Source organism: Gouania willdenowi, chromosome 17 (genome assembly GCF_900634775.1).
Source record: "Gouania willdenowi chromosome 17, fGouWil2.1, whole genome shotgun sequence".
Classification (NCBI taxonomy): Eukaryota; Metazoa; Chordata; class Actinopteri; order Blenniiformes; family Gobiesocidae; genus Gouania; species Gouania willdenowi.
Window position 1 is genome coordinate 25141752 of NC_041060.1, and position 24422 is coordinate 25166173.

At 39.8% G+C, this 24422-nt stretch overlaps 1 protein-coding gene across 1 annotated transcript; it reads right to left on the bottom strand.

Moving 5' to 3' along the window:
- Window positions 1–493: 493 nt before the first annotated feature.
- Window positions 494–11494, bottom strand: alg3 (ALG3 alpha-1,3- mannosyltransferase). Its single transcript, XM_028472887.1, has 9 exons — window positions 11296–11494; window positions 7347–7446; window positions 7112–7259; window positions 6200–6360; window positions 5936–6056; window positions 5638–5843; window positions 3725–3801; window positions 3395–3539; window positions 494–1310 (listed from the first exon to the last, which is right to left on the bottom strand). The coding sequence occupies exons 1-9, from the start codon at window positions 11474–11476 to the stop codon at window positions 1130–1132; spliced, it is 1320 nt and encodes a 439-aa protein (XP_028328688.1). The 5' UTR covers window positions 11477–11494; the 3' UTR covers window positions 494–1129.
- Between the last annotated feature and the right edge of the window lie 12928 nt (window positions 11495–24422).

Sequence of the window (24422 nt, forward strand, 5' to 3'; positions counted from 1 at the left end):
TCCCGTGAAATCTCATCTCGAGGAAGAGTTCACTGCAGGAAGACGGCCGCTCAGAACCTCCTTATAAAACTCTGTATTCCTTTGTTGTTTCACATCTAATATGGCAGTAATATTTTTTAAGTCTAATGCTAAGAAAAGTCTCAGTCTCCTCTTCTTTTTACACGTACCACGCCATGTTTTCTCAGAGAGAAGTGGTTATGTGATGTGTATTTGTGGAAAAAGTGTTTCCATAGCCTTTTTGCAACACATTTCAACATTGAAACGTCTGAAATACCTCCTCACGACAGCGTCAAAACTTTTTAGCAATATTTGAGTGTTTTTTTTTTTTCAACTCTGGTGTTTCCATTACCAGTTTTTATTGCGTTATTTAGATTTTGCGCATTTCCAAAGGTAATGGAAACTCATCTATTGAAGCAACTTTTAACATTTAACCACCAGCTGTAAAAATAAAGCAAATGTTTATCTAAATGTAGGGAAACATAAAAATGTAAAATATGTGAAACAGTCTGTATTATTTCTGACGTCTCACTGGGACAATTTGCATTCAAACACACAAAAGTCAAGTGACCAGGATTGTCTACTGTTCACTGTTACACATTTAGATCCAAACACTGGAGACTACAGTCAGGAAATGTCTATCAATAATAGGCCTAACCCTTTAAAGTCTCCTGTTCCTGTTTAGGATAAACTACATTCATCGGTACACTGCATCTGTCACACAACTATTGATCCTATTTACAGCCCAACATACTTTAGTATTAATGAACAAACCTTTAAAGCCAAATACATTTATGGGCATCGTTTTGAGGTACCTCCCACACCATGTAACAATCACATTTTCTCGCACCATGCTCCACCTATAATTTACGAATCAGTAATTAAACCTGAGTAGCCTTATCATCTCCCTTCATACTTGAATGATTGTAGTCAGTTCCCTCCTGTAGGAGTCCATCTGCTGCCAGCACCTTTCACCTCTCAGCAGTGAGCAGAGAAGCATCCGACGGCTCCTACAAACAGTCCACCACATTTAGCTCCCTCTGCACTGGCTGGTTGTTGGGCAGTGCATGAAAAGGAGGAGCGTGGAGGCTGTTCGGCAGCTGATTAGACACGATGCAAATCAGGCTGCGACTCATTGGCGTTTGTCTTTGTGAGGTTTCTGTTCTTGTTTTTCTAACGGCGCTGAAGACAACGGGGAAGCCAGCCAGAGACACAGAAGGATGATGAGGTGGCAGACATGGAGAGCGGCTGAGCTGCCGTTAGTCGAAGGGTAAGTGTTCCACGACAGCTCGATCAGACCGAGGATCAGGACCCTGCAGATAACAACAGCACTAGTTAATGTGACAATACTCAAACTTCTAAAAGAAAAAAAAAAAAAGACACGTTCAAACCCGTCAACGTGACGTTGTAATTTTGCTTCCCTATGGAGCGATGGTGCCCCCTACGCTCTGCTTTTAGCAACGTAGGAGGATTTTCTGTTTATTTTTTCCTTTAATTTAATCGATACCGTCATAATAATTGTTGCCCACTTGGACACAAAAGGAACTTCCAGCCACTTAGCTGCTCCGAAGCTGCCTGTCTGCATCCTCCGAGTAATTACCGTTCAATATAAATGATGAGCTTCAACTGGGACGTAGCGAGTAGTGACACATGAACCAGCTCGTCATGTTCAAACGCAGAACGGATCATTCCACATGCACGTGCACGGATGTGAATACCGTCTGGTTGAAACGTATTCGGGCATAAAGAGACATCGGCTTCATTCTGGTCGGACAGGTTCGGGCCAGGACTTCTTTTTTCGGCTCGACTGTGTGCGTCCTCTGCGTGTGTGTATCCTCCACGTGTGTGTGTGTTTGTTCCAATATCAGTGCAGGTCCCACATAACTCATTTAAATTTGAAAAGCGCATCTTGGAATCAGTCTTTTGAATAAAATGTTATTTCTTGTCTCTACAGTGTCTGTTTATTCGTATTGAAAATATTAGTCAATTTCTAGTGGTTGGTAGCACAACAAATCTTTTATATAGTATGAAGTGTGTGCCACTGCTGATAAATGCTGCAAAAACTGATTTAAAGTACCATAAAGGCTTATGAGGCTTTGTGTAATTGATAAATTACTTATGTTACACTTCTTAAACTTGCCCCCAAACTCTTAACCATATATGCCAAACCAATTTGCCCACTTTTTATTAAAATAAATGTGTACCATTATATCGTAAAATTAAAACCACTAACCCAGGATCATGAAGGTCCTATGCCTTTGAAAGGCCAAGAAACCTCTGAAGGTGTGCTGTGGTCTGACACAGATGTAAGCAGTGGTGGACAGTAACAAAGTAAATTCAGTATTTTGGAGTATTTTTACTCTACTTGAGTATTATTTTGGGCAGGATACTTTCACTACACTATATTTAAGAACTTTTTACTCGATTACATTTCTATGGTTGCCTGGTTACTCAATACTTTTTCTCTCCTGTCAATTTAGGTTTTTACATTGCTTCAGTTCTGATACTGAAAAGTTTCCCAGGTCAACCAAACCTTTATTTCCTCATGCTTGTCACTGCAAGAGCAAATCAGAGAAAGGCAGGTCACGTCTAATAGCAATGTTGTTTGGACTCGCTTTGGCAGATATTGACCCTGAGAAGAACAAAGAATGTCTGCATTTTAGGCTGACATTCAAGGTTTATGAAAACACAATCTGCTATCACGCATTGTTATGCACTAAAAAGGATCAGCACAGGGAAACACAGATGTTCATGCGGTGCAACGCACTTCGCGGATATGGTCACAATGGTAGCATTCGTGGAAGATTTTTTTGACACTCCAAGAACTTCTCCACGAATCACACGCGCTGTTACAAACCTTCTGTGGTCAGGTTGTGCTTGGTTGAGTGTCACAAGTCATGCAGATTTGACATAAGTAACATGTCGAGGATCTGTGTAACCCGCAGCATTATTTGCAATTATGATAATGAAAATTATTTTGGTGAATCTTAATTACCTTCAATATTTAAAGCCACACCGTGGACTTTTTGACCCAAAGAGTTGACTCGAGTTATTTTAAATGATTCCTCAGGCCAATATACAATATTAAAAATCCTACAATGTGAATTCCTGGATTTTTTTTTCACATTCTGTCTCTCACAGTTGAAGTGAACCTATGATGAAAATTACAGACCTCTGTCATCATTTTAAGTGGGAGAACTTGCACAGTTGGTGGCTGACTAAATACTTTTTTGCCCCACTGTAAATAAACATACAGGATTTAGCCCAGAAATCTCCTGAAAAATAAAAACATTTGTCCAAGCATTTTAAAGCTGTCTATTAAGAGGTGTCCTCTTATAGGGTGAGGTGCCCAGCTCTGGACTCACAGTCCAAAGTTTAATATTTCAGCCCCTCTTGCCTGAGCAGGTGTGCCATCTTCTTGACTCCTCCACTCCAAAGCAGGTAAGGCAGCGTGTGGAAGTACCAGACATAAAACTGGTAGTGCAGTGAACGGCTGAAGCACATGCCGATGAAATTAGACGTGAAAAGAATCAGCACCATCTGTGATCGTCTGTCAAGGTCTGATAACAATGAGATGGTTCAGTCACTCCATCTTTGGCACTTTTAATGAGCGCCATCATAAAACTGAAAGAGTCTTTTGGTTGACAAGTGAAATATTATCAAGAGAAACTCTAATCCTCACCACTGACAACATACACAGACATATTCAAAGGTGTTGAAAGGATATGATCCACAGAAAGTTTTTGGACTGGAATTTTCCTCTTGCCTGGTTCCTTTAGCAGGTCGAAGATGCTCTCATCATGTCTGGAGAGAGAAAAGCAAAGTTAGTTCTCTTATTTTAGGAAGGGCTGATCTTTATTCAAATCAAATCAAAACTATAGTCGGTGTAGATGCCACTGGCTTTATTTACATTTCTTTCTTAGTGGCATGTGTTTGCCATTTCCTGCAATTCCTTCAGTGTTTCTACAGAAACACATTATTGGGCAAAGATTAAAATAATGTAATAATCAATTATAATTCTAATCATGTAACTGGTAATTAGTTACAATTATGACAAAATTATAGTTGAAATTGTAATTTAAAAAATGTGTTGCTGTTGTAATCATAAATAAGTTCAGATAATTGGCATGAACATTTTATACAATGTAATTAAATGTAAAAACTGGGGAACCGTGTTATAGTTCTATCGCTTACACATAGGCCTATGTAGTAAACAATTTTTAAAATATGTTTCATATCAAGTTCACCCATTAGTGCTCTTGAGGATCATTGTACCATCTATATATAAATACAAGGAAGGTGTGTATGTGAGGAAGAGTACGTTTGATGATGAAGATGATCCTATTTTACTTTGTACTCGCACATATACAACTTTATAACACTACAGAGTACAAAGTATGTACACCTCTTTGTACATCCAACCTTCAAACACATACTCATTTGGCCATACTTGAATGCTCCCACTATATGAATACATACGTCCGACGGGCACTGTACTAGTTTTTTTAAAAACAGTTTAAATCTAGTGTATTTTACAGCTCATTTAAGCCATGGGTCAAAACTGAAACCTCACACAAGAGGAAGGTTAAGTTTTATGAGCTTTTTTTTTTTTAATTAAATGAGCAGTAATTGTGATTAATTGTAATTGAGAACGTAATTGTAAATGATTGGATGGGAAAAAACGTAATCATCATTGAAACAAAACTGAACATGAATAATTGAAGACGTAATTGTAATTTAAAGATGTAATTGACCACAACCCTGATATTTATTCTACAATGACTGTAATGTATTTATTTCAGTATTTAGGTACAGGAAACACCAGCAAATGAGATATTCGTATCTCCGTGTTAAATTTCTTTAATAACAATTAAACTCTGTGTAAATTCAGCCGATTTCTTCTAAACACAATAAATAGGTCATAAATGTATTCCTTAAAAAAACCATTCATCCATTTATAATTTCATTGAGGAGCAAGGCTTCACAAACTGTTTCAAATTTCTGTGTTCAGGATTTAATGGGCGGGTCAGAAATCATAGTCACGCTACGTAACGGAGCCCTCATTAACATAAACCCTACCCTGCTGCTGAAGCACACCAAATTTCTGCAGCCTCCAGCAGGCGCAATTGGGCCCCTAGCCGAAAACAAACCACATATTTGGACTCGGGAATAAAACGCGTACGCTGGTGCAACATTTTTCCATGAAATGAGCACTTTTTTTGCACCGTGATTTTGTTTTTCACCTCTAGCGGGCGCAATTCTGACTCTACCAAGGGGGATGCACATATTTGGACTCGGGCGAAGCAGACCTTTCCGCTGACACCTTGTTTGGCCAAATCCGAGCAGTATCAAGCCACTTTTACACTGCTCTCTCCCATAGCCATCGTACACGGAGGCGGCGCCCTTCCTGCTCGTGGGCGTGGTTCCAGCGCCTCTAACTGACACACCCCCAGCGTTTCAGAGCAGAGAGCAGTGCTTGTTTTTCCATGACGGAGACCTAATTTTATATATTTTTCATCTTTAAAATTTGGCTCAGTGGAGAATGACACATTTCTGTGCTGTGACAAACTCATAACACAAATTTATTTCTGCTTTACACAAACTTTAAGACTAAGTGATAGAGTTGAAGATCAGCTTCACCTCTTCCACCGACGCAAAGCGAAGAGCAGCAGGGTGAGCAGATGAGCAGCCAGCAGCAGGATATGGAAGTGACGATTCAAGAAGAGCCATTCTGGTAGGAAGCGCCAGTTGACTGTCCACTTAAAGATGAACTGCCGACCGAGGTCAAAAGCCCGACTCATATAACCAACAGGGTTCTCCAGCAGGAAAGGAAGGCCCAAAATAAGCTGTGGTGACAAGAGGAAAGAAATACACATGAATGCAGTTGACATGACTCCTCACAATGTGTGTGGGAAATTAGATTATGGATAATACTGACTTGTATAGCAGCACATAGCGACAGTTTTGGAATCGTCTTTACGAGACCAAACTCAGACAGGAGAAGGAAAAGTAATCCAGGGGCGAAAAGAAGCACGTTCATTTTCACAGACACTGCTAAACTGTCAGAAAGAGACAAAGGACGAGTTGAAACGTTATCCTGTTGCTCATACAGTAGTTAAACAGGAAACACTACCAAAAAAAAAAAAAAAAACTATAAATCAATGTGATTATTATTACTAATTAATAAGGAGTTAACACTTGCCTGTAAACGCTACATCCAAGAGTCCAGTGTCCATCCATGAAGAGATTAACAGCTGCAAACAGCAACATCATGGCCACTGGATCGTTGAAGAGGCGCAGCACAAAAATGGAGTGGATCCGATAAGAGGCGCAACACACGAAGAAGAACACATAAGGAGGAACCTGGGGAAAAAAAAGAGATTCATTATTTGGAAAATTGAAAAAGAAAAATTAAATATCTCCACATGACGGTGACACTAGGGCTGGGCGATGTGGACCAAAACTCATCTCTCGATTTTAACTCAAAATGTTGATATACAATATAAATCTCTATTTTTAACTCAATTAAGTCTGACTAGGAAGACAATTCTGGCTCAAATTTGCTGATGAAAAATGCCACACAAGCATATTTATTAACAAACAGCTGCACAATATGTGCCACTTTTGCCTTTTTCTCCTCTAAGGGACAGCACGTGTGAGTGAGTTCTGTTGTGTGGCTTGTTTAGGGGAAGGTCTGGGTTGGGACGCACTCAGAAATCCATCTAACTGTGCTTTTCATGCTGTTCTGAGAAGTAACGAAAGCAGCGACTCCTAAAACAAGTAATTTGTTTCCTAAAACGACTTATTTTATTTTTTTCCCCCCATTTTTTTTTTTCTAAAAAAAAGTATTACAATAGAAAATTTGCTATAAAATACATATCTCAGAAATATGGAAAAATTGTAAAGGACACTGTTTGACTGTCCTCTGTGAATAATATTAATACTTGTATGATGTGATTTGTACTGTGATTGTATAAATCAAAACATATCTCGATTGAAGATATTGTCAATTTCTATATCGCCAAAATTGAAAACTCAATATACTGTATCTTGAATCACGATATATTGCCCAGCCCTAAGTGGCACTACACTACATACAAATCATAGTAAAAACCTTCTTTGTGCGATAGTAAATCCTGAAGACAAGCAGCAGTGTAACAAGGTAGAAGATGGCGAAGATGTACTGGCCGAGGCGAATGTTCACTCCGTGGCTGGTAATGTAGTACAGAGCCGTGAAGACGTATACAAATCCAGCCGGGTACCTGCAAAAACAAAACAAGGTGCAGAGTTACCATGGAAACCCTGAGTGGGAAATAAGCATCTCTTTAAAGGGCTTTAATAAAACTCACACTAAAGGCCCTGTGTCTCCTCTGAGCTGGGTGTAGTCATAGGTACCATTGATCACTCCTTCCACTTCATCCATATAAGCCTTCCAGTCAATCTCAGTGTCTGTAATAACACATGGCAATGAACAGAACTGAAACTAAAAACAACTACATTGGGTCTAATATCCTAAAAAAACACCCAGTTGACCAGCAGCTGTCCTCAGTGAGCAACGTTTGTAACAAAAGGTGAGTAATAATATTAATAAATTGCGCTTGTGTGTGTGTAATTCAGAATTTAATTTGCATTAAGAGTTGAGTATTTACAAGGTCAGTTTAAAGAGGATTTAACTTTTATTCTGAATTAAAGAAGAATTAAAGCTCCCATGTAAACCATCCATGAAAAAGCTACTTAACCTCCCACTTTTCTATAGCAAGACATACTTCCTACGGGCACTGCACTAGTATATAAAATGCAGTGTACTTTAGAAGATGACAGTTGTCTCTGAAAATGACATTGTTAATTAATGCAATAAAGTATTCTTAAAAAAGATCAAATGACAAACTATTACAGCTTTATCAGAAACCACTAGGCCTGGGCAATATATCAAGTTTTAAGATATATATCAAGTTTTCTACTTTGACGATATAAAAAAAATTACAATATCACCTAAATCAACATACATTTTTTTACAGCTTATTTTGTATTAGAATACTCATTTTAGGAGTCGCTGCTTTTGCTTCTTACAGCATGAAAAGCACAGTTGGATGGATGGATGAGTGCATCCTAACACAGACCTTCCCCTAAACAAGCCACACTGAAGAACTCACTCACATGTGCTGTCGCTTAGAGGAGAAAAAAGCCAATGGTGGCACATACTGTGAAGGTAGTTGTTAATAAATGGGCCTGTGCAGCATATAACCCAGAATTCTCTTTCTGGTAAGGCTTTTTTGTGGTAAAAACATCCAGATTTATATCCTATCCTAACCCTAGAAACCACTAGAGCCGACTTCAGCCAACGGAGCCACCATTTTGTCAGGTCACAGATTTTGTCACAACACCTACGTTTTGAACATAACGGGGGCCGACCTCCTGGCTGCTCTACAAAGACTTTTAAAGGGGACATATCATGGTTTTAAATCCTTCCTTTTTACATATAAATCATACAGTTGTGGTCTATATAAAGCGGAACTGCAATGCTTGGGTCTGAATTCCTCATTATTATAGCTCCACCCCTTTTCTACCCCTTTTCTGATGTGCTTCTAAGAGCAACTCGTTTTGGTCTCTTTAAATGCAAATGAGACACTCCATGCCCCGCCCCCTCTTCAGGTGACACTCGGTTCAACTCCACCCTGCTCTGCCATTTTTGTAGTTTGATAGAAGAGATACGGCTATGTAGCGACGCATAAACTTTTTATTCAGAGGTTATTTACACAATGTCAACAACAGAAGACTTGTCCATCCAGCCTTACATGTTTGAGCCAGAGTCTGACCCGGCGGAGCGAGATGAAAATGAAGATGATGAACCTGCAGAACCCTAACAAGTGAGCTAACACAAGCACCGAGCTAACGCTAGCACCGAGCTAACGCTAGCGCCGAGCTAACGCTAGCGCCAAGCTAACGTCACAAAATGCATTTTAATACAGTCTTTTCAAAGACAAAAACGGCAAAATGAAATGACTAATGAAAACTTTAGACTTAAATTAAATCACGTAGGCCATATCATCAAGGATCTAAAACGAGCACACAGCGCTAACATATGAAGTCTGAAGACGGTGCAACTGCTAATGCTAACAAAACAATGACAGGGACGTCTTATCATCACACTTTTTAGCGTTATTTACAGCTTACCGAATTGCTCTGTTCATCGTCTCCAAAGATAGAAGGAATTGAACCCTCAGTCAGACAAAGTCTTTCGGCAAATCCTTCTTTATACTGGCGAAGCAGTCATCCTTGAAGTGCTTTGCGCACACAAAAATGACCTTACCCACAGATGTGGGTACATTTCTGTGAAAAATAAAACTCAACCAGGCACTTTGAAAAGGTTCTGATGCTGGGAGACGGTGTAATGAAGCGTGTGGGTTACTACATCCAACAACCAAACATTTTGACTTATCCTCTCGTAACTTCGGCTTCCTTGAGCTTGGACTACAAAATAAAAGCGAGAAATAAAAATGGCGGATTGCTCGAAGTGTTGGGCCTGGAGTTGATGTACTAATTTGGCAGTTCCGCTGCAAATACTGTGATGTAATAGTTCAAAAAACGTAATAGAGAATAGAAAAATCAAAAGAGATTGAGAAATATGAGCAAAACAGAATATAAAGATATCTACGGAGCACCTGAAGAGACTAATTTGATTTTTTCTGTACTTCTAAGCACTCTAAATATACAACAAAATGCATTTAAGGGCTAAAAAAGTGGATTTAGCATGATATGTCCCCTTTAAAGAAAATAATCTGACTAAACCTTTGGTATTATATGCAATCTTTTCATAGAGCTTGCTATTAAAAAAATACTCCTCTGAAATGTCTAGTCCAAAGAAACACCAGACTGAGTTTAAATCACAACAGAAGCATGCGAGGAAGGTCACTCAGTCAAAATTTAAACAGTGACGAACACAGAAATGTAGTGCAGAATATGCTGTGACAGATCCCATTCTGAAAAAGCAAAAAGCTCCATGAAAGTAGTGCAAGCAGCAATGTAAGGTGCTAATCGCTGGCCTTGTACATCCTCATCGTCAACCATTCAGAGAAAAATAGTCAGATGGAGAGTAATGAGGTTGACTTTCTGTGGGATAATAGTAAATGTTGGAGTTTAAAAGGCGTTTTTTTCTACTTGGTTTTCAGATATCTGTACATTTAGTTTTCAGACATTTCATTAAAAACCTTCTTATTCTATAAGGCTGTTAAAACATACACTTTGTTCTGCTGCTTCTATCCATTTTCAGTTTAAATTCAAGTACAAGTCTTTATTTACACATCCCAATATTTTCTGCCTTTAAGAGTGAGCACAAAGCAATGACCATGGACCAAAGTGGACCCCTGCCTATAACCATTTAAGTCATAAATGCCAGTTTCAAATTGTTCAGTTTCTTGTCGTACAAAGCTGTAAACTGAAATTCACATCGAAAACATGACTATTATTTTCCTCACAGAATAACAATTAAATTACAGTCCACTTGGTTCAACAATGACATAGACAGTCTTCTACTAATAATAGCTTCATTTTAGGGCTGGGCGATATGGACAAAGACTCATAACTCAATATTAATTCTCAAAAATGCAACATTCAATATAATCTCAATTAAGTCTTACTAAAAAGACAATTCTGGGCTAGATTTGCAGATGAAAAATGCCTCACAGGCACATTTAATAACAAACAGATGCACAATATGTTCAACTCTAGTATTTTTCGCCAATAAGGGACAGCACGTGTGAGTGAGTTCTGTAATGTGGCTGGTTTAGGAGAAAGTCTGCACTCAGAAATCCATCTAACTGTGCTTTGTTCTGAGGAGTAGAAAAAAAGCATCCTAATACAAAATAAGCTATACAAATAAAACATACCAAATAAAGGTGTTATAGTAATTCTTTATATCGGCAAAATAGAAAACTCAATATATTTTGAACCTCAATATATTGCCCAGGTCTACGTTATTTCAATGTGTATTTGTTAATCTTTTTGTCAACCTTGCTGTGAGATTTGCATGTATTTTATTTGTTTTAGATTTAGATTCATCAATGTTTATTGTTTACATGTGTGAAGTTTAGAGAAATAACGCAAAATCTGCTGAATTTCTCTGTGTCAAGGCAGATAAAGTCATTAGACAAGGCTGCACGACTTTCTGTCACGTTTCATTCCCTCTGACAGGTGGCACTGTACCTCCTTGGTCTGCTAACGCTAACTACTTAGCATTTCAGTGCAACCGAAAACATACACGAATGGCTTAGCATGCTAACTAGCAGCACAGCTACTTACATGCTACTTTCTGTATGACCCACACGTTGATACCGATCTCCAGAAACCATAACACCGACACTACCAACAACATGTAGTCCGTCCTGAACAGGACCACGTGTTTGTCCTGCCACAGAGCCTGAAGCTTCCCCCACACTGGGGACGGAGGCGCGCTTGACTTTTTCCGCACACCTCCTGCCATTTCTGCACCGCGCTGGGACGTGGGATGAAAGCCGTAACGCGCATGCGCCTACTTCCTCCTCCTCCTCCTCTATCTCCAAATCTGTCTGTTAGGAGACCTGACTATGCTTGATATTCCAGCAAACCAATCACAATCCATCCTTGCGGCACTCGCCATAGCAAAAAAAAAAAAAAACAATAATAGTGAATTGGAAAGAAAAAAAATTGTTAAGCATAAACCAATGGCGAAATCTCCTCATAGAATTTATTTCCATGGAAAAGATCTCTGCTCTCAGAAAAAATAAAATAACCTGCTTTGAGAAACGAAAAATCAAGATTCAATGCAAATACAAAAGGATTCCTTTTCTAATTGCATTGGATCTTGATTTTTCATTTTTAGCCTGATGATCTAGCCTACAAGCAACTGCCAGCACCACTCTTTAATAACACACTGATCTAACTGTAGTCCTGGACCTCCATGGGCCTGTGGGGTGGCCTTGACCTGGGTGGCTTGAGTGGTTTGCTGGGGTGTTTTGTGTGCCTCTGCGTGGGCGTGCGTCCCTTTCGGGTCCTGGGCAGTTTGGTGTTGCTCTCCTGCCCCCTTCGTGCACGTCTGGGTGGCCGTTAGGGCTGGGGGCCTGCGTGGGGGCCTGCGTGTTTCTCTGCCACTCTTTCCTCTTGCTCTCTGTCCCCCGCTGTCGGCCCGGGGACTGGCCGCGGTTCAGCAAGGTGCCTCGTCGCCTTGGGTGGGGTGGGGCTGGTGGCTGCGGCCTGCTGTCCTCCGGGCTGTGCTGGCGTCAGGGGTGTCTCATGTCGGCGCGTGGGTGATTGGGGTGGCCTCTGTGGGGGGGGCTCTGCTGGCCACGTTGGTGTGGGGTTGCGGTGCCTGGCTGGGGGTGCATGGGTTCACCTGCCTATTGGTCCGTGGCTGGCGGGGTGGCCTTGCTTGAGTGGTTGGTGGCGTCCTCTCTCGTAGGGGGGGCCGGGCCATCCACCTGTGGAGGGTGCTATGTTGTGGTGTCGTGCGGGCCTGTGCTGGCCCTGGTGTAGGAGCTGGCCTCTCTCCTGCTCGGCCGCCACCTGCTCTGACTGCCCTACTAATCCCTCCAATTTTAATTACACCTCAACACACCACCCCCCAGAGGGTGGGACCACCACTTCCACCCTCCGGAGCTATTGCACCACATACACATATATACACATAGGCTGGATGGGCTCTTCCGGGTCGGGTGGTGCGGGCCGCGCCCTGCCATGCCTGCAGGTGCGGCGCCGGGTGGCCCCGGCTTGGGTGGCGCCCTGTGAGCCGGGCTCTGCGGGGTGGCTGGGCCCTTTGGTGGGGGGGGCTCACAGAAAGGCAATCTGGCGCGCTCTGGGGTGCTTGGTCGGTGTCCCTGGGGGCGCTGCTCTCAGTGCTGCTTTCGTTCCGGGTCCTTCTGGCCTGGGGTCCGGTCCCTTCTGGCTCTGGGCCCGCCGGCGGTCGCCCGCTGGCTGCCCGTTCGGTGCAGCTCTGGCCGTCTGCTGGGCGTGGGCCTTGGCTCCTCTGCTGGGGTCTCGGGCGGGGGGCTCTCTGGGCCCTCCCCTCGGGGGTTGGGTGCTTGAGTGTGGGTGGGTGCGGGGGGCGGGATGCTGGCGGGGGGCCTTGGAGTTGGGGGTTGGGGTCGGTGGCGGGATGCGCTGGGTACTCGGCTGCTTGGGGCTTCCTCGGATGTGTGTGTGGGGGGCAGTGGCTGCCTCTCGGCCTGGGATCTTGGGGGTGTCTGGGGGGTTGCTCGGCCGTGGGGGGGTGGCCTGGGGCTCCCTGGCCCCCACTCTTTCTGCTGGCCTGGCTGCATCTGCAGGCCCGGGGCAGTTCCTGGGTTTGCGGTTATGGTTTTTTGCACATATATTGGTATACGATGCACTGGTACGCCTTGGGATGTGGGATAAAACTCATATTGGCCTAACTTTAGACACGTTAATCCCAAATACCTTTAGGTACTACCATTCACTCATTCCCCCTGTCCACAGCCACCACCATTATAGCTAAGCTTCACATTTGTCACCATACTGGCTTGATTACACAACATAATAAGCACAATATATTCTACAACTTCACCTCTCACCCTCACTGTATAACAATCTTTTCTTCCCCACCCTTTTTTTTTTCCTATCTTGAGTCTCTCCTCCCTGCTCCCTTTCCCCTCCCCCTCCACTTAGGTGTAACACTGCTCTCCTTTTTTATATCCTCCCTATGATAAAAGATTTCTTACCCTTCCTTAGGGAGGGCTGGTGATGGTCACAATTAAGCAATAAAATAAATCAATTTATTTTATTGCAATCACAAAACATGCATTGCTGTCATAATGATTGCACTTCTTGTAGTGTTGACCTTTGACAGCATGTGCAGACAAGAAAAAAAAAAAAAGATAGCAGTGACGTGCCGTCAGGGTAGGCAATGCCTACCCAAGGGTGAATTATTATTTTGATTATTTGTTTTAATTATAATAAAATTATAAATTATTTATTTTTCCATTTCCAATAGCCTACAGTACCTATAAGTTTGAAAGTGTCCGCATTTTGTGCATTTCATAGCCCAAATTACTAAACAGCGCTATTTTCTGGAACAGCTGCACACTCTCATTCCGCTGTATGGCAGAGGGAGGCCACGCCCCCTCCCAAAAGCACTTTGCTCCTCTGCCTCAGTTCCCATTGCATGTTTTTACGTGTTTGCGCATGAGCAGTCAGGTCCCCAAGATGACAACCATTTACGTCCAAAGGCAGCGTAGAGAGCTGCCTTTGGACGTAACCGCGCATATGCTAAATGCTATACGTAAGTTCACAGTGCATTAGTGAATCGATGCCATGTGACCGCTCCTGCTACGTTCTCTAGCTAGTGGGCGGGATAACACTACAGTCAGGATGACAGCGCTAGAGATGATAAAGAAACTTTCTTCTGAGGAAAAACGACAGCTTTTAAAAGATGGGAGACCAACACCTGAGTTACCAAACCTTCAGCAAAGGTAAAGTCAGAAAATGTTTCATACTTTTCACCTTGAATGGTACAAAAGGAAGGATTGACTTTGTGGGTGCTCCTCACTGAAGCTGTTCTGAGTTGTTGTTGTTGACATTTTCTCCGTGTTTCTGTGTTTCCAACACAAACGATGGATGCGTTGCCGTTTCATGAGATATATCTTGTTGGGAGAGTATGGAGGATATACTGAATAATTGTTTATGTTTCTTTAATGGTGTTTTACGATGTTGATTATGTTAGATGGCTGAATGCTTGTTCATGTGGATGTTGTTGGGTTTTTTCTTTCTTATTATGAATTTTATATTTTGATAAGCGCATTGAGATGACTTTGTTGTAAATTGCTTTATACAAATGAAGTTGATTTGAACTGAATTAACACTTGCCAGCAGAAACATATGAAATTGTTATTGGTGGTCTCAATTTGCAACATGCCTACCCAACCCTAGTGGTCACGGCACGTCACTGATAGGTTTTCATTGACAACATTGTTTAAGGCTATACATTGCATTTGACAATGATTACAATTATTGTATAATTGTACTACTACTGTATTATTGTTATTGCTATTCTTATAAAGATGATTATATTCTCATATTTATGTATTATTATTTTTTATTATTAATATTCTATATTATAGTTACTGGTATTCTCATTGTATTATTACTATAATTATTTTTGCTATATTATTATTTATACATTATATTATTATATTACCTTATTATCAATTATAATAATAAATATTGTTTATTAATACTTTTATTGTTTTTATTATTATTACTGGATTCTTATTAAATTATTTTGTTATTGCTATTATTATTATTATTATTATTATTATTATTATTATTATTATTATTATTATTACTATTACTATTATCGTCTAAAAAAAATAAAAAATTATTACGTCACCTAATGGAAGTGCATCTGATCATAGACATTATATACGTTGGCATCGAATGTAGAGGGACACGTAAACAGCACCGGCATCGGTGCATGGACATTACGACAGAAAGAGGTATTTCTCAATTTCTAAGTAACCCTTATAAGAACCTTATTAGGGTTACTCCAGGAGAAAGGGAATTGTGGTTCTGCTGATATGTTTGGTTACCAATTCACTTCAGTGTATTTCAACCATTCCCCTCCTTTCTGCCGCTCTTTTAGGTACAGTGAAGTCAATCGGTAAACATTAGGCGTGTTGCAGAAATTTACATTTCGTGAGCACAGGCGCCCGTGGAACAGCTGGTCACGCTCATGGTGAGAAACTGAGTCAATGAACTACACTACAAGTGTGTTTCTGTGTTTTCCAGTTATAATGCACAGTCGTTTGACGTAGCTCAATAGGTGTGCTTTCCAAAAAAGTCAAATTGAATTAATTTCTAAAATGCTTTAATTAAATTAAAGGTCAATAAATATTATATCAGATTCCTAAGGAAGAGAAAGCAATCTCACAGTTCTTAGTGCCTTGTTTAAAGTGGCATCATATGTTGAATTTCAAACCAGTCTAAAAGACTAGGGATGCACCGAAATGAAAATTCTTGGCTGAAACCAAAAACCAAAAATGAGAAAACCAAGACCGAAAACAAAAACACAGAAATAAATTATTATGCAATTTATAAGTCCAATTGCATTTATGCCTCTGAATGTGTACTAACCTCACTAAAATTAAAACATTGCAATTGCATGAATTAATTAAATCAATTAAAAATATGAAAATATTTATTTAGCACTGACATTCCAACAATGCACAATATTAAATACAATAAATACAATATTTAACTTGACCCCACTTATACATTAAATAATATTGTATAGGCCTTTAACAGACTGGGCTGCTGAAAGAGTCAAATTAAACATGTTCTCTCATTAAAACACAAAGTGCATTGATATTTGTGATAAAATCAGCTTCTTAGCTTTATTTATTATCCAAGCACACAGAGCTCTGTATCGTTATAACGTGAACCAAGTACAGTTGTGATAAAGTCCAGAGGATCTCTGAGAAACGAGCGCTAACAGACTCTGAAACCAGAAGCAGAAATTGCAATATGACAGAGAACATACCCTCACCTTCATGTTTTGGGCCAAGGTTACGCATTTAGATGATATTTACCACCAGAAATCTGGCAATATGAAACGGTGTCTACTAAGTGCAGCAAAAACAGACATACGCCAGCACACGCACTAGGTATTTGGACACACTTCTACAGCAGAGAAATATGAAATTAATAACAATAGATTAACTCAGTTTACGTATTAAGCATATTTGGCATGTTTTCAGGGAACTTAACTCATTCAGTGCCAGCCATTTTCAGATTTTCTACCCCCCTCAGTGCCTGCCGTTTTTGAGCATTTTGACTGATTTTATAGACCTACAGAATATTTTCTACTATGACTATCTATCTGAAATCTGACACCAGATTCTTTCAGAATCTGGTGTCAGATTTCAGATAGATAGTCATAGTAGAAAAAAACATTTGTTTCTTGTGCGTTTTGTTCTTTTGTAATCAGCTGTTAAATAGAGCAAGTTTTGCACAAATCAGTTTCAGAGCAAAAAAGCTGAGAAAACAGCCTTTTTCTAAAGAAAACCCTGTCAGTGACTTTAAAGCTATTTTTTTTTTTGCTTTAGTGACAACTCTAACATTTGAACATTGTTTCCTTATATAAAACAAAAAAACAAACAAACAAGGGAAATGGACTTGATTTATATAGCGCTTTATCCCCACACTGAAGCAGTCTCAAAGCACTTTACATATCAGCTCATTCACCCAATCACTCTCACATTCACACCAGTGGGACAGGACTGCCATGCAAGGCGCTAGTCGACCACTGGGAGCAACTTAGGGTTCAGTGTCGAGCCCAAGGACACTTTGACACATAGTCAGGTACTGGGATCGAACCCCCAACCTCTCGATCAGAAGACGACCCTCTACCACCTGAGCCACGGTCGCTGACACACTGACACAGGGCTTTTGATGGCAAAATTATTATTATTTATCTATCTGGCTCAGAGTTGAATTGATTTCTCTCTCTCTATTTGTGCATAGTTACGCTCTGCAGGTGCCAAAGAGCGTGATGCAAAAGCAATGGGGCATTCTGAGCCATCAGTCATTTTGTGTGACAAAACAGCACCAATGCCGTATGGTGAAGCGTCACAAGCGAGTCACAGGGGCAACTTCGGGTCAAAGTGTGTCAAAACTTTTTCTGACACAATGAGTCTCTTTGCCTTTTTAAAGGCTTGTTCACAGTCATTAGTCCAGCTCCATTTTGTGTTTTGATGGAGACCATTGAGTGGGTGCAACAAAGATGACAGATTTGGCAAAAACTTGTGATAGTAATTAATGAGGCCAAGAAATGAGCGTAGTTGACTTACGTTTTCAGGTTGAGGAGAATTCACTATGGCCTCGATTTTATCTTGCGTTTTGTGTAGTCCATTTTTGTCTATCCTGTGCCCACAGCACTCAATGCATTCCTTGAAAAACTCACATTTCTTTTTGTTAGCCTTTAGTCCATAGTCCTCAAGTTTTGTGAGAACTGCATCCAAGTTTGCTAAGTGTGAGTCTTTGTCTGAGCCAGTAACAATGATGTCATCCAAATAACATTGTGTACTTGGGATCCCTTGGAGCACCTGGTCCATTGCGCGTTGCCAGATTGCCGAGGCACTTGTGATGCCAAACACAAGTCGGTTGTATTGGTACAGTCCTTTGTGAGTGTTTATGGTGAGATACTTGTGTGAATTTTCGTCCATCTCCATTTGTAGATAGGCCTGAGCAAGGTCTATTTTTGTAAAGTGCTTACCATTTGCCAAAGATGCAAAAATGTCATCAATGCGAGGAAGTGGATACTGGACTGCGTGTAACATTTGATTAAGTTTGTTTAAGATAGTTTGAACTGTATCACCTGGAATACAGTGTGTATTGGCATTAAAGAATCTAATTTTCCTCGTTATTGAATCGCCGATAATGAGTGTAGTTTGCGGAAAAAGAGTGTTAGGAGTGGGTGTACGCGTTCAGTCTTATTACATATAATATAACTTTACTTCATTTTGCAACAGTTGGTGGTAATCAAATCGTTTTACTTTGGCTTCAAACAAGTGGACAATGGCTTTATTTCTCTTATAGTTAGGAATGCTTTAAATATTTTCCAGTATCAATGCTGACACAGCTGATTGGATGGACAGCACCATTCATTTCAAAGTAAGCTTAATAACAAACCGTAAGCTAACTAACTGGTAACAGCTATGTGAAGACATTACCTTGCTGTCCTGGTAGTAGTTAGAAAATGTGTTTGCTGTTCAATAAAAGCTTGAGATTCTGTGTCATTACTGACAGGGTTTAGACAGTAACATCGCTCCCCATCCTTCTATAGTTAGACAATCATGTATCTTGTTTCTTCTTTTTATTATCTGATGAAATTATTTTCAATACTGCTTTAAAATCTTGTTTTTGTACTACCACTACATTATGGCTCTCAGTGTGTATTCTTCAGCTTCAGGGGTACGCAAATTGTCATGGAAGGACATCAACAAAAAATAGAAAGATATTTGTATTATTTTCAGATATTTTTATACTGCATTTTATTTAAACTAGATTTATATTTCAGAAAGTGAAGGAATACAGTTGTTTAAAATTGTTTTTTGTGTATGGTGTTATATTTTGAAGAGTAATAATAATTAAAACATTTATTTTCAATCAGTTTTTTTTTTTTTATTGTTATAAATTAGACTTTTCAGAAGATCCCATTTAAAACCCAGTTGACCGCAATGGGGCCACGTTCCCAACTTTGAAATGCTTCACATTAAATGTCTGAAGGGGTAGTTGTAAAAAAAATAAAAATAAATTTAAAAAAACACACCTGCATGCTTCAGAAGAGAAAACCAAACACACAGAAAACACCTTGGAGGAGGACTGAGATAATGCAGAATTTGAAATCTGACTGTAGAAGAGCTGAGCGTAAATGGAGATCAACAAAATCAATTTCATCTAGAACTGTACAAAATAAGTCTACGAAAATTCAATAATGGCTTGTTCAAAGCAAGGAAGCAATACTTTTCTGAAATTATTGCCAAAAATGTCAACAACTCTCGCACGTTGTTTTCTGTAATTGAAAAGCTCACAAGCCCCCCAGATCAGATAGCCCCTGAATTACTGTCAGCTGGAAAATGTAATGAATTTGCTGTATATTTCAATGAAAAAATACAATCAATAAGGTCAAACATCAGAACAAACCAGCAAAATCACAAAAAGCTTGAACAGCTTCAACCACTGAGGGATGAGTCAACTACAATGTTAGAGTTTATTACAGTGAACCCAAAAACAATAGAGGAGACTGTTCAGCAGCTGAATCCATCAACGTGTTGCCTTGACACAATCCCCTCAAACTTCTTTAAAACTGTTGTAAAGTCAATTGTCACTGATTTGTGTCAGATAGTTAACTGCTCATTCCAATCAGACACCGTACCAAAATCCCTGAAAGTAGCTGCTGTGAAACCTCTGTTAAAAAAGAGAACACTGGATGCCTCTATACTGGCTAACTATTGACCAATCAGCAACCTTCCATTCATGGCCAAGATCATTGAGAAGGTGGTCTTCAACCAACTGAGTCAATTCTTAACATTCAACAAAATATTTGATAAATTTCGGTCAGGTTTTCGTTCTCATCACAGCACTGAAACTGCTCTTATCAAAGTGATCAATGACATAAGGTTGAACACTGATTCAGGAAAAGTATCTGTTCTCATTCTGTTGGATCTAAGTGCTGCATTTGACACTGTAGATCATACAATTTTGTTGCACAGATTGCAAACATGGGTTGGACTAAATGGAAAAGTAATGCAATGGTTTAAGTCATACTTGGAGGAGCGAAGCTATTTTGTAAGCATTGGAAACTTTGAATCTGACAGATTACTAATGTCCTGTGGGGTTCCTCAGGGATCTGTTCTTGGACCTCTTCTGTTTAGCCTTTATATGATTCCTTTAGGACAAATTTTACAGAACTGTAAGGTTGATTATCAGAGCTACGCAGATGACACACAACTATATCTATCACTGAACCCAGATGACTAAGGTCCCATTGAGGTGTTGTGTGACTGTTTAGAAAAAGTAAACTGCTGGATGAGTGAAAACTTCCTTCAACTAAACCATGACAAGATGGAGGTGATTGTCTTTGGTAACAAGGAAGAGAGGACTGCTGTCAGTAAGTATCTGAGTCTGGATCTTTAAAAACTAAAGACCAAGTCAAAAACCTTGGTGTTCTGATTGACTCAGATCTTACATTCAGCAGTCAGATCAAATCTATCACAAAAACAGCCTTCTACCACCTAAAGAACATCTCCAGAGTGAAAGGTTTAATGGCTCAGAAAGATCAGGAGAAACTGGTCCATGCTTTTATATCCAGCAGACTGGACTATTGTAATGGTCTTCTGACAGGAATCCCCCAAAAGAGCATCAAACAGCTACAGCTGGTTCAGAATGCTGCAGCTCGGGTCTTAACCAGAACAAAGAGGTCAGAGCACATTACTCCAGTTTTAAAGTCTTTACACTGGCTCCCAGTCAGCCTCAGAATAGAATTTAAAGTTCTGCTGCTGGTGTATAAATCTGTGAATGGGTTTGGTCCAGAATACATCAGTGACATGTTAGTCAGGTATGAACCCAGCAGGTCTCTCAGATCTATGGACACAGATCAGATAGTGGAGCCCAGAGTTCACAGTAAACATGGTGATGCTGCTTTTAGTTGTTATGCTGCAAAGAAGTGGAACAAACTGCCAGCAGAGCTGAAGTCAGCATCCAATGTGAACATTTTTTAAATCAAAGTTAAAGGCACTTTTTTTTCTCTACTGCATATGATTGAGAGAGAGATTTTTAGTCATGTTGTTGATGTCATGATGATTTTACTGATGATTTTAATTGATTTTACTGATGATTTTAATTGATTTTATTGATGATTTTACATGTTCTTATTGATTTTAAACAATTGAATGTTTTATCATGTAGAGCCCATTGAGTTGCCTTGAGTATGAAATGCACTATACAAATAAATTTGCCTTGCCTTGCCTTACTTAATGCAGCTCTAATTGACATGCTTTTCTTGTCTTTGGTATTTTTTTCTTTATACACGGAGACATACCAGTATTCTGGCAGATGGAGAGATGTTGCCAGGTCAAATCTGCAAAGCGGACACTTATAAATGTCCCCTCTACTCATACAAGGCTGCCAGGTATATGGTAGAGTACCATATAAGAGGGTATTCATTTCTGAAGCATGCAGGTAATTGTCTTCAGTTTACTATCACTCATTCACTATTTGTATTACTTTACCTGAAATAAATCACAATTTATATGATCTCTTCTAAAAGTACAGCTTGTTATGCTTGTTTCATCCGTCTATTTTAGAGTTCAAAATCATGAAGTGTGGCTTGCAGTGCAGGGATGGAACACATTTTCACTGCTGTTATTGCAGTCATTATTTTTTTTCTTCCAATAGGACAATATTCAGCAAATTGGGTTATGGTGGTGCCTTGTCCTCCTGCAGAATTTTCCCATGCCGTAAGTAGCTTTAATATAGAAGACTTTCAATGACATCCTTTCAGATCACCAGTATTACTATAGAATAGACTACATGAAGGTTTTCATGTCAAATGTGGAGTCATTATCTGCCTAGGTCTGAAGAACACAGGTTGCAGGAACAGAGAAGCTGGAGGCAGCAACAGGCACCACTGGTGGTTATTGATTTGTGATAAATCAGTACTGTTAAAATACTGTGAAGGGTTCAAATCTGACCCTTGCACTTTTCAGGATGTAGAAAACATCTCACCAAAAAGGTTTCACCATGACACGCTTGCATCCATCTCTGCAGAATCAGGCACTATATAGACTGCACATAAGAACACACAATATTATGTCACTCAGCTTGTTTTGCATCTGTTCCTCAATTTGCAGAAAATCTGCTTGACCTACAGCGTTATTATATGACATGATGCCTTTGTGTTTTCTTCCAGCCCAAACTGAAAACGTTTCAAGTGAGTCGAGTACTGTTAGCTGGGTATGTAGCCTTAGTTTAGTTTTTTTTTTCATGATCACCAACTGTTGTGCTAATGATAATCGGTGCTTGTCCTGTTTATGACAGGAAGAAAATGTATTTCTGAAGGGACACTGTTGAGGCAGCAAGGTGGTGCAGCAAAGAAACGTTTCAAAGGAAAAGTGTCTCTTCCAGAGAAACTTCTGATGGACAGAGAAAACTGCAAAAGGGGAATTAAAGAACTGCAGCAGAATGGTGGGCTTGATGAGGAGCAAAACCTTATCCTCGCAGGGCCTTTTAATTTTTCCTTTGTGTTGCAAAGCGACTATGACAAAAGAGTTGGTGGGACAAGTGTTTGCTTCTCTTGAGAAGATGGAGTAATGAATTATCTAATTGGGACGTGAGCTTGGCCTTGTAGTTAGTCTTGTAGTTGATGTTCATGATGTATTAATATTCGTAAGTTTGTATAATAAAGATATTTCAAAAACTAAATGTTGCAGAAAATTCCGCTACAAATATATGCCTATTTTGTATGCCTATAGAATTATGTAACATGAAATTATTTATTTGAGGTTTAGCCTTAACAGGTAAGCTGTTAACCTTAATCTTTAAAACAAACTTTACATGAGGACAAAAATGTATTTATGGAACTACATAACATATATTGTATATACACAACATATGGCGATGTACTGAGAAATATTGTTAAATCGGTCAAGCGTTGGACTTCCGTTGTCGGAACTCTAACTATCTCTATACGTGTGGTGGCAGTTTTCCTCGACATAGAAAAGGCTTATGACCATACGTGGTGGGAGGGTTTTGCTGTTTAAACTTTTTGATGCCGGCAATAGGGGAAGAATGTTTCTATGGATTAAAAGATTTCCTTAATGATAAAACAATACAGGTAAGAATAGAAAATTGTCTCTCAAAAAACGGTTAGTATTTGAATGGTATGCCTCAAGGATCTGTAATTATCCCTGTTTTATTTAATGTAATGATAAATACTATTTTTCAGTGTGTTAATCCAGTTTTGGAAATTCCCTGTTTGCAGATGATGGCGCTATTTGGCGTAGGGGTAAATATAGGAACATTTAATCAAGCAAACTCAGGTAGCCCTGGATCAAGTAGAATATTGGGCAAATATGTGGGGTTTTAGGATTTCAGCATCTAAAAGTAATTATATGATCTTTGGCCTGAAAAAGAAAATTCCCCAAATGACTTTGTATTTATATGGAAACCAGTTAGAAAAGATAAACGTGTTTACATTTCTGGAATATGGATGGATGGAGAGGCTAACATGGAACATGCAAATTGAAAAGACTGTTGGCAAGTGTGAAAAAATTATTAATGTACTTCGTAATTTGGCTGGCAGTGACTGGGGAGCAGAGATGGTCAAATCTGCTTATGATTTACAGAGCAATGATGAGATCGACATTGGATTATGTTTGTTTTTTTATTTTGGTGCTGTGGCTAAAAACTGTTTTACAAAAGTTGACAGAGTTCAAGCAAAAGCCCTAAGAGTTTGCAGTGGAGCTTTTTAGAAACACACCCATACCGCACTATTAGTTGAAATGGGGAAAACCTCTTGAAAAATTAGAAGGCAGAAGCTGGGGCTCCAGTACTGGGCCAGACTAGCAGGACTTCAGCATAATTCTGCGGCCAAGTGCCTCTTGGAGGACTGCTGGGAGATTGTAATGAGGGAGGGAAAAGCAAATTTTTTTTTTGATCTATCTGTCAGTTGGCTAGAAAGGTGGGCTTGGAGAATGGGAGTGTTGCTGCATCAGTGTGGTCCCCTGTTCAATTCTGGCTTTTTCCAGAACAAGAGGTCCAATTGGGCCTGCTGGGACTGGACAAGAAACTTCTTATCACATTTTTACGGATGGATCTAAGGATCCGAGCTTGAGAAAAGCTGGTTTTGGAGTCTACATTATGATTAATGAAATTGAGAAAAG